The sequence below is a fragment of the Pseudonaja textilis genome, chromosome 3 (genome assembly GCF_049901715.1).
Source record: "Pseudonaja textilis isolate UNSWEBS1 chromosome 3, rPseTex1.2, whole genome shotgun sequence".
NCBI lineage: Eukaryota > Metazoa > Chordata > Lepidosauria > Squamata > Elapidae > Pseudonaja > Pseudonaja textilis.
Window position 1 is genome coordinate 200,909,787 of NC_141992.1, and position 9,588 is coordinate 200,919,374.

The 9,588-nt window shown below is 44.3% G+C and overlaps 1 protein-coding gene across 2 annotated transcripts; it reads right to left on the reverse strand.

Annotated features, from left to right (window-relative positions):
• Positions 1-594: 594 nt before the first annotated feature.
• On the reverse strand, positions 595-8,377 carry CCDC166 (coiled-coil domain containing 166). Of its 2 annotated transcripts, none has more exons than XM_087931932.1 (2): positions 8,113-8,377; positions 595-2,172 (listed from the first exon to the last, which is right to left on the reverse strand). In XM_087931932.1, the coding sequence occupies exon 2, from the start codon at positions 2,138-2,140 to the stop codon at positions 1,127-1,129; it is 1,014 nt and encodes a 337-aa protein (XP_087788058.1). In that variant the 5' UTR covers positions 2,141-2,172; positions 8,113-8,377; the 3' UTR covers positions 595-1,126. The 2 variants fall into 2 exon arrangements, with proteins under 2 accessions (XP_087788058.1, XP_087788057.1); XM_087931931.1 differs by lacking the exon at positions 8,113-8,377 and adding an exon at positions 3,957-4,091.
• Positions 8,378-9,588: the final 1,211 nt, after the last annotated feature.

Sequence of the window (9,588 nt, forward strand, 5' to 3'; positions counted from 1 at the left end):
TTCATGGTCAGAAGTTTGGAAAATGGGCTGCAGTCACATGGCACCTTCCCCAACCCATGCCTGAAGGACTGCCGCTTCTTTCCTGGCCCTGCAACCAGCCGGTGTTCCAGGAAAAAAAGGGTTTGAAAGCTGAGCTAGGGGTGCTGGTTCCCCTAACCATAACCCATTTAAACCCATCCAGCACAAGGGAGGCTATCTTCTTTCTGGGTTATAGGCGCCAGTGCTCACTTGCTGAAGTTACATTTCCTAATGGCTGTCTTGCTATGGGTAAGTGGCCTCGGAGGCTCTTTTGGGGTCCAAAGACCACTCGGAAATCATCTTATAGCAGGATCGACCACTGTCCAGACCGCTGCTCTGCAGCAGTGCATGGTCTTGGCTCTCCTGTCACCTGTGCAGCCAGCTGGAAACTGGATCCTTTCAGCTGAGAGGCCACAGCGCATTCCATCGAGGGAGGGGGCTGCTGTGTTGCTGGCAAGGAGGAGAAAGGATCCCAGGTGGTCCCAGGAGAGCTGGAAATCAGGTGTCCAAGGGGGAAGAGAAGTGTCAGGTGCTCCATCATCCTTGTCTAAGGAGGGGCTCTTGGAAACCTGGTGGTCCATTTTTATAATATTTTCTTTCATTGGCAAATGCAGGAAAGAAGCAATTTACCTTGGAGAAGCAGGATCCTTCAGTGGGTTTGGCATCTAATCTGCATCTTAAAATTTGCACAATGGATTTGTGCCATCACATATTTATTTGTGGCATTTCCTAAATCTTTCTCCAAAGTGTAACCCCAAATGATGGAAGTTTTAAAAATAACATTTATTTTAACATTGGTTCCTGTGACTTCTTTCACTATGCAATTTGTCAGGGAAACTTGCAATAAAACCAAGGACCAATAGAACCCCAGAACATTCAGAATAAACAGACATAAAATACTACATTGCCGCCATCCTGGAAGGTAAGGGGGGGCCCTGCCTGTGGCTGTCAGCTCAACCTCACTGGCACGATGAGCATCACAGGCGCTGCTTTCCATGAAGAGAGCTGCCTAGATCCTCGTCTGGGAAAGAAAAGGACGCGAAAGGCCACCCGTAGGCTGGCTGCAAAGGCCAGGAGAGGGAGGGGGCCTCCTCCGTCGGTGGGGCCTTCAGGTACTGAGTGTGGGAAAGGGAGGCGCTGCCATCCTTTCTGGCTCGCAGCCACTTGGGAGGGGCCCGGAACCCTGCGCAATCAGCAGACTGGCCCCTGGAGCGGAAGAGGAGGCAAGCTTGCCCTTGGCTGGCGGGGTGCAGCGAAAGCTGCTGCTGACAATCGTGGCCTCTTGAGAGCCACAGTGCTGCTGCAGCCAGGAGCGTCTACGTGCGAGGTCTTGCCTGCACTGGTGTTCTTGAAAAAGCCGCTGCTGCTGCTCCCGCAAGTGACTCAGAAAAGCCTTGAGCATTTGGGCTTGTTTAATGAGGCTCAGAAGCTCATTCTGCAGACTCCAGTTGTCGGCTTTCACTTGCTTGGTGTGCTGGATTAGACTGCGTACGGCCGCCTCCTCTGCCAGTTTGGCCAGAATTTGGAGCTTCTGCTGAGCGTTCACCTCGTATTCGGCTGCCTGGTGAAGGAACCGGCTCTTGACTCTGTGCATCTGCTCGGCATGCTGTATTTTGGTGATCAGCAGCTCCTTCTCCAGCTCCCGTATCTGGGTCAGATGCCGAAGCTGCAGATCCTGCCAGGGCTGCAGGTCAGCCACGTCCCTGTTCAGGAGGAAGAGCTTGTTTTCCAGCTCAATGAGCTGGCGGCTCACCTCCCTCTCCCTCTCGGCATACTGAGCAGCCACCTCTGCTTTCTGCTTCTGGATCTGAGAGAGATCAAACCGATTCTGGTCATTCAAGGAAATGATGGCATTCTGACAACGGACGGTTCTCCGGGTTAAGTAAGAGAGGTAGACCTTGCTGGCTTCTCGGACCTGCTGGGCTTCCTTGTCCAAATACTCATTTTCCGACTGGAAGTGCCTCAGCCGCTGAGAGTAGGTTACGATGTGTTCAGAGAGGATGTCAAGTTCCTTCTGCAAGCGCTGCTCCTTCTCACTCACAAAAGGTGCAGCGCTCGAAGGACCCGCAGCCCCGTCCTTGCCTTTGCTCTTCTTCCCTTTGGGCTTTTTCTTCGGGGCCATCTTGGCTAAGCCAAAGGGTGGTGGTTCAGGTGCTGTTGAAATAGAGAACGAGAATGGCAAATGGTCACATCCAGGGTCACGTTTACAGATTCACAGGCTGTTAGTAACGATGTTTCAAGGCACCCAGAGCTCCCTGGAGTGGGTAGCTCCTCTCATTGTTTGGGGGGAGTTTGATTCGTATTGTGCCTGAAGGTCAGTCTTGCCTCACCAGATTATGGAGAGAAGCAAAAGCCTTCTTCTGTCCTGCATCAAAACAGGCAAACTCCCCAAAAATCCCCAACAACTTCTGTGAACCTGTTCTAATTTCTCTGAACCGTCCTTAAAATGTGGCATTCAGAACTGAACATGACTGAAGTTATTTAACTCAGAACGGAATTATTTGGAACAAGCTTTTTCCCCAAGGAAAACTCCATGGTTTCTCTAGAGTCACATTGTTTGAATGAGGTGGCGTTATAAGTCTGATAAATATATGCATTTGCATTTTACATTTCTGTTGACGAGGCCTAAAGGTTGTTTTTTTTTTCATTGTTCCACAGCCATATGACCGCTGGGTCATATTCAATTCACAATTAACTACTGTTCCAAAATGTTTTTCACACGTGCCTTCTAATGGGTGTTCTAATAATAATTAGAAAAGTCAGCACACATAAATCAATGATGAAAGTACCCCCACACCAGTAGTTTTGATCCCAAGAGAAGTAATGTAAGATGCAATAAGGAATCAACTCCATTCATTTTTCCAGAAATGTGCTGAATAAAAAGATCATAAGGTTGCACTCTCTGAGACAGTTGGAGGCGAGATGGCAAAATGTGCCTTTAGCTGGATTGAAGCATGAACACGAGTGATTTGTGATCTTTGAGCAATACAAACGGATTAGAATGAATTTAGAATTTCCCATAATTTCACAGGTTTTTCCAGAGAAGAATGTGAACAGTTGGCATTCACAACAGGCAGCTCTGATCTACCTGAGTCTGTAACAAGAGGTACCCAGTCCCACAGGACTGGCATCAGTCACCAACAAGTTGGGACATAAGTCAGGCAGGGTTCCTTAGTTAACGCAGCTTTCAGTTGCTGAAATGCAGAGTCTGTTCCTGCAGACCAGAGCCAGTGACTCCTAATCAGCAGGCACAGCAGTTCCAAAACATCTGCATAATTAACACTATATATTAGGTAGCTAGATAAGAATGCAGCAAATCCAGCTTTTCGGGTGGGGCTCGCATAACAGTTTCTACATTCTCTGGAACAGATTTAAATTTCTTAGGCTGTGTCCTTAAAAGCCAATCGCTTCAAGATCCAAGTGACATTTAGCTTAAGCCCTCTTTTCTTATGGTTAAATTCATTTTTGTAGTATAGGTCAAAAGCTGCCCTCAGTCTATCCCAGAGCACAGTTGCTAATACAGCAGATAACCCCAGGAAGACTCACCCAGGATAAAGTCTGTTGTGGCGCATGGTGCGATTGACCAGAATTTCACAGAAACTGCAACAACCATGGTACTTTAGATAAATTACTAGATTGTGAGATTCCAGAAACACGATGTAACACAATCTGAAGGATATAGTCATTTCTGAATAGAAACTTTATATATAGGATCAGAAAAACCACTGAGCAGAAGAGGAGGACAAGTATTGCTCTTTGTATAAAAAGGGTATAAAATCAAATATACTAGAAAAGAAATCAGGACCCAATTCTACCTCAGAAGGTAGACCGCAAGACACAAAAATACATTTAAACTACAAGGTGGTGTAGAAAGCGCCCACCCCTCTCCAAGAAGAATGAAATATTCTAGGTAATATTAAAAAGGCAGAATATTATACCTCTGGATGAGAAAAGGAGAAACTTGCTCTTGGAAAGCAGCCCCATCTTTGTTAATACCCCCCAAAAGACCAGTCCATCCTATCTACAAAACAAGAGGCCTTCATCTCCAGGGTGACAGGCTTAGACCTTGCTCAAGATCCAAACCAGGACAAAGCCATTAAGCCATAATAGGAATTGCCCAACACCCTTTCAGAACACAAGCTTCTTCATTACACCACCCAGCACAGTTCAGCCAAGCTTATCTCAGACAAACTCCTAGGATTGGAACATGATGCCTACAGCAGCCAAAAGGATATATGCCTTTGCCACAGGAACAGGAAACTCTAGGGCAAGGCCCAAGAGGCGGTATAAATCTCTCTTCACTCCATGTGATTAGCTACCCAGAATCACACACGCTCGGTGTGTTTCATGCTTCCATGTTTCCAGTGTCTTTCTCCCACTTGGAACTGAACCCCAGATGGACATTTCTTGCTACAGTGGTGATTTCCACCTGATGTTAGGAAAAGTTTTGTAATAATAAATTGCCATATAAAGACGATAGGCTATAGGTTTCCAAAACGTTCTCCAAGTTGATTCTCTTGCGATTGTTATCCTCTACATATTAACGTATTATAACTAAATATATTTAAATCAGCAAGAACAAAAGATAAAATCCACACTGAGAACAAATGCAGTGCCTTTAATTCAAAGTTAACCAGTATTTTTCAGCAAGATGTCAACTTGCAAAGCTTTCCTGATATGCTCCTGAATTGCCCTAGGCAGGGGGATGGGAAATCGGGCCTCGCAGCTGCACCAAGGAATTCATACCTGTTCTAATTTCTCTGAACTGTCCTAAAAATGTGGCATTCAGAACTGAACACTACTGAAGTTATTTAACTCAAAATGGAAACACAGCCTAGCCGGCCAAAGTCAAGGCCAACAAGGCCATCTCCATGGAGACCCGCAATGGCTGGAGGGAGTGACTTCTATGACCCACAAAATTGCTTCATTGGGGAATGTGACCGGTGACATACTTCGGAGGGAGGGAAAAACAGGTTCAGAGGCAAGGCATGAAGTGGGTGAAGTCAGAGCCGGCTTCATCTAGCTTGTGCCGACATGGCACTCTTTATAAACAACTGGATCTTTCTTGATAAATGGCTTGAGACTCCTAATTTTATTAGGGTATCAGTCAGAATCCCCGACACAAGAAACGGGAATGAGCACGGTCAGTACAATGATGCTTTCAATCCTGAAATAAGGTTAACTTATTCCTGTTTTATTTTTGGTATCAGTTATGCTTAGGGTCCTTTTATTTCCGAGCCCGAGAGCAGCGCAGAAAGCAGTGGAAAGCAATGGTACAGCAACAGTGGAATTGGAGGCTGTCGACAATCGGTGGAGCAATTGCAGCTCAGTGGACCAGCGATCACGAACTGTAATGGAACAGCATGGCAGTCGCACAAAAAGAGGGGGGCAATGACATGAACTGAGAAAAGCAGGGAGAACTGATTATCTCGTAGCGGCAAGTGAAAAGCAAGTAGGAAAAAAGACAACTACAGAACACAAGGCAAAAAAAAAATCAAAGTAGTTGTACTCGAGTAGAAGAAAGATCACAAAGGCATAAAGCTCACAAGAACTCAGGGAAGGAAAGGATCCCAAGAAGATAGAGAGGAAAGGGATAATTATAGAATATTCCATTACAGAATAAGAACAAATCTTGGTTTTAAGCCCCACTCAACACTGAAAATGTTAAATTTTGACCCATTAAATACACTGCCAGAACTTTAAATAGTTAAACTAGACATTTCTTCCTAAATTTTGAAACTTTTAAATGGTCTGTTAGAATACCAAATTTCTAAATTGGACATTTTTCCCATTTAAAAATCTGTGGTAAAACCTACATTTTCACAGTTTTTTAATACATTCACGGAAAAAGAAACTGATACTATTGTGATCTGCAAAACACATTCCATGTATACACCTAGGCCCATAGAAGACACAAAATATATATTTACCAATGTAAACTAATTGAGTTGCTAGAAGAAAAAGTAAAGGGTATACAGGAAACCCTAACCACTCTGAAACTCAACCTACAAAATTAGAAACCCCAAACTTTGCAAGAAGAATATGCCCAAATTGAACATAATATACGATCAAGTAACTTGAAAAAGAATTGATCTCTTAGAGGAAGAGAAAGACGGAAACACGTCACTCATAGAAAAAAAGACAAACACAAACACAAACCCCTCTCTGATGCAGCCCCACTGGTGCCGAGCAATCAATTTCACAGACACGTTTCCCTGGAAGAAAACACGCAGACATCTAGATAAGAAGCATCATCAAATGTCCCTAAAAAAATAGCACTATCAAGCACTTCTGTGACAGGTAGGAAAATACCTCAAACCTGCCTAGGAAAAAAAAAGTGAGCATTGGTGATAGGAGATTCAATTCTCAAGGGAACAGAAAAGCCATTGGTAGACCAGACAGTCAGTCCAGAGAAGTTCTGTTGTCTCCCTGGAGCAAAAATCAAAGATGTGGCCAAGACCCTAATCAAAATAATAAAACCCACAGATTACTACCCTTTTCTATTATTACACTAAGGGATGAATGACATGAAAATGGACCTGAAAACAATATTGAGTGATTACGAACAGCTAGGCAAGAAAGTTAAGGAGTTAGGCGCACAAGTAGTTTTTTTATCTGTACCGCCAACAAAAGGTCCACATCCAGTAAGAGAACAAAGAAAGCTAGAAGTGACCCACCTACTAAAGGGTTGTTGTCGCCAAAAGAACTTTGGATTCCTGGGCCGTCGTCTGCAGTACAGGGAGGGAGGGAGGGAGGGTCCGAGGGAACTCCTGTCCCTGCTGCCCGTTCACCATCTCCTTGTCCCCTCCTCTTGGCCTCTCCTGGTATTCTCCCACACTATCACCAAATATGCTTTGGTTTCAAAGCCAGGTCTCCTTGGATGGAGAGAGAGAGAGCGGGCCTTCCTCTGACCCACACAATTTACCCTCCCACACCCACCACAAGCTCTGACCAAGGAGAGAGAGAGCACAGTAGCAGTCGCTTCAAGGAGGAGGTAAGTCTTCAATATCTTCACAAATTACTTAGATGAGGGAATAGAATGGGAACTCATCACATTTGCAGATGGTACTAAGCTGGCAGGAATAGGCAATACCCTAGATGATAGGCTCAAGATCCAGATGGATCTCGAGGGACTCGAAGACTGGGCCCTAACTAACAAAATGAAATTCAATGTAGGGAAAAGTAAAGTCTTACCCTCAGGCAAGAAAAAACAAAAGTACACATATAGTTTGGAAGAAACCAGGCATAATAGCAGTAACCATAACAGGGATCTCAGAGTGTTAGCAGACAACCTACTGAGCATGACACAAGAGCGTGCAGCAGCAGCAAAAAAAGCCAACGCTATCCTAAGTTGCATTAACAGAAGGATTCACTCAAGATCATGTGAAGTACTAATACCATTCTATAAAGCCTTAGTAAGGCCACACCTAGAGTCGTGCATCCAGTTTTGGTCACCACACTATAAAAATATATGTTGAAACTCTAGAGAAAGTGCAGAGAAGAGCGAACAGGATGATTAGGGGACTGGAGGCTAAAACGTATGAAGAACGGTTAAAGGAACAGGGCACAACTAGTTTAGCGAAAAGAAGGATCAGCGGAAGCATGACAGCAGTGTTACAATATTTGAGGGGCAGTCCCAGAGGGGAGTGGGTCAACCTATTTTCCCAAGCACCATAAGACCAGATGAGGAACATCAGAAGGAAACTGATCCAGGAGAGATTCAACCTAGAAATGAGAAATGACCTACAAGGTCCCTTCCAACTCTGTTATTCTATGTCATAGACTAGTGTGGCAGAATAAACTTCTTGACTGAAACGCATAGGAAACACCATTGTGAACTAAGCAGCTGTTGAATTCGTCAGCTTTAAATAAGCACTTTCCTTGTAAAACACAGCGGTTGCGTTCACAGGGCATAACAGTGTGAAACCAGGGAACAGGGTTATTCATGTGTTAACAAAGCAGTTACATCAGGCAGCTGTAGCATTTCCATCAATTTGTCAGTGAGCTTTGGTTAAACCGGTTGTTGATACCCTCACAATACAGCTCAGGACAAGGCTAGGGAAAGCAAGACATGCACGCATCCATAATACCAACCAGAGTTTTAACGTACTCTCCCCTTGTCTTCACATTAATCTGAGAAGTTGTAGGTGAGAAACAGCTCCACCCCCCCTCGCCGGTAGCATCATTAGAAAATGCATGCATCCAGGGTAACAGAACATTTCTGCATTCAGGCAACCAATAGCCATAAAGGTCCGATTGAGTCTTTGATTAGGAATCTTCAGTTGGGAGTCAGTTAGACTTTAAATTTTAAACGTTTTAGGGTTAGGGTTGGGGTTGGGGTTGGGGTTCGGGCTGGGGTTCAGGTTAGGGTTCGGGTTGGAGTTAGGGTTTGGGGTTAGGGGTTTTTTCTTTTTTCTTATTATATCTACAAAATGATTTTAGGATAGATTTGGGATGATAATATGAACTGTTATAAAATAAACTAAGTAAATTATGATTATCTTGTAAAACATGAATGAATAAAAATATAGTCAAATGATTGATTAATAATGATACTAAGGTATTTAATTTTTGATTGACAATATGAGATCATATGCAATGTAATTGTCATCGAAGACTATGAAATGGAAGCACAAAACAATTTTTAAACCAACCGGCACACGGTATGTACACCTATAGAAGATAGCTTGATGTTTTTATGTTTTTTTTGTTTATGTTTGTTTTTAAAAACCAATAAAATTAAAAAAAAATCATATCCTTTTCTATCTGGTTTCTCGCTTCTGCAATTTGCTTCAGAGCTAGGCACATCCTCGGAGACAGTTCCCAGGAACATCCTGCTCCATAGATAAGGGGGGGCCACCTAGGAGCACAAACAAACAAGGACAAGGGATACTGTAAGATAACAGGAGGGCACGGGCAAGATATTGCCCACATTGAATAACAAACTTTTGTCTCTGATCGGATAAAAATTTTTTCTGTTGACGTAAAATGTATATAATACTCTGAGCCACTCTCGCAGGGCGTGGCTATTCTTTACATGCATTTTGTCTGTATGTTTTGGATATAGTATTCACCCAGACTTTTTGCTTTGACCAAAAAAATTAAAAAAATGTTGTTTTTGCAAGCCTCATCTCGAGTCTCACTCTATTTGGCATCTCAGTAGCTCGGGGAAACTTCTGGGACCTTACATTACCTGAACCGGGTGATCCAAAATGGATAGGGACAGAGTTTCAGAAGTGCCGGTCATCTTTTTTTTGATAGCTAGGACTTCCAGGCTTAGGGAATGCGGGTTAGGATGAGGATGTGGTTGTGGGTGAGGGTATGGGTGAGGGCGAGGGGTTTAGGGTTAGAGTTGGGTTAGGGCAGGTTTGGCAATCCATGGCTCTGGAGTTGCATGTGGCTCTTTGGGCCCCCTGCTTCGGCTCCCTGTCCCAGCACTCTCTGGCTTCGCCACTCGCCTGTCCTGAGAAGGTGAGGGCGATGGCAGGGAATGGAGAAGTGGCAGGGGCTGATTCTCCAGCACGCCACTCTTGCTGGAGCTTCTTCCGGCCCTTGTTGGTATCGGGCAAG

What these genes read in the sequence shown, in the direction of transcription:
- CCDC166 (XM_087931931.1), bottom strand. Translation starts at nt 4,002, where the DNA reads ATGGGGCTGCTTTCCAAGAGCAAGTTTCTCCTTTTCTCATCCAGAG. An exon ending in TCTCCTTTTCTCATCCAGAG is followed by an intron (nt 2,173 to 3,956) that starts GTATAATATTCT and finishes CTATTTCAACAG; the next exon opens with CACCTGAACCACCACCCTTT.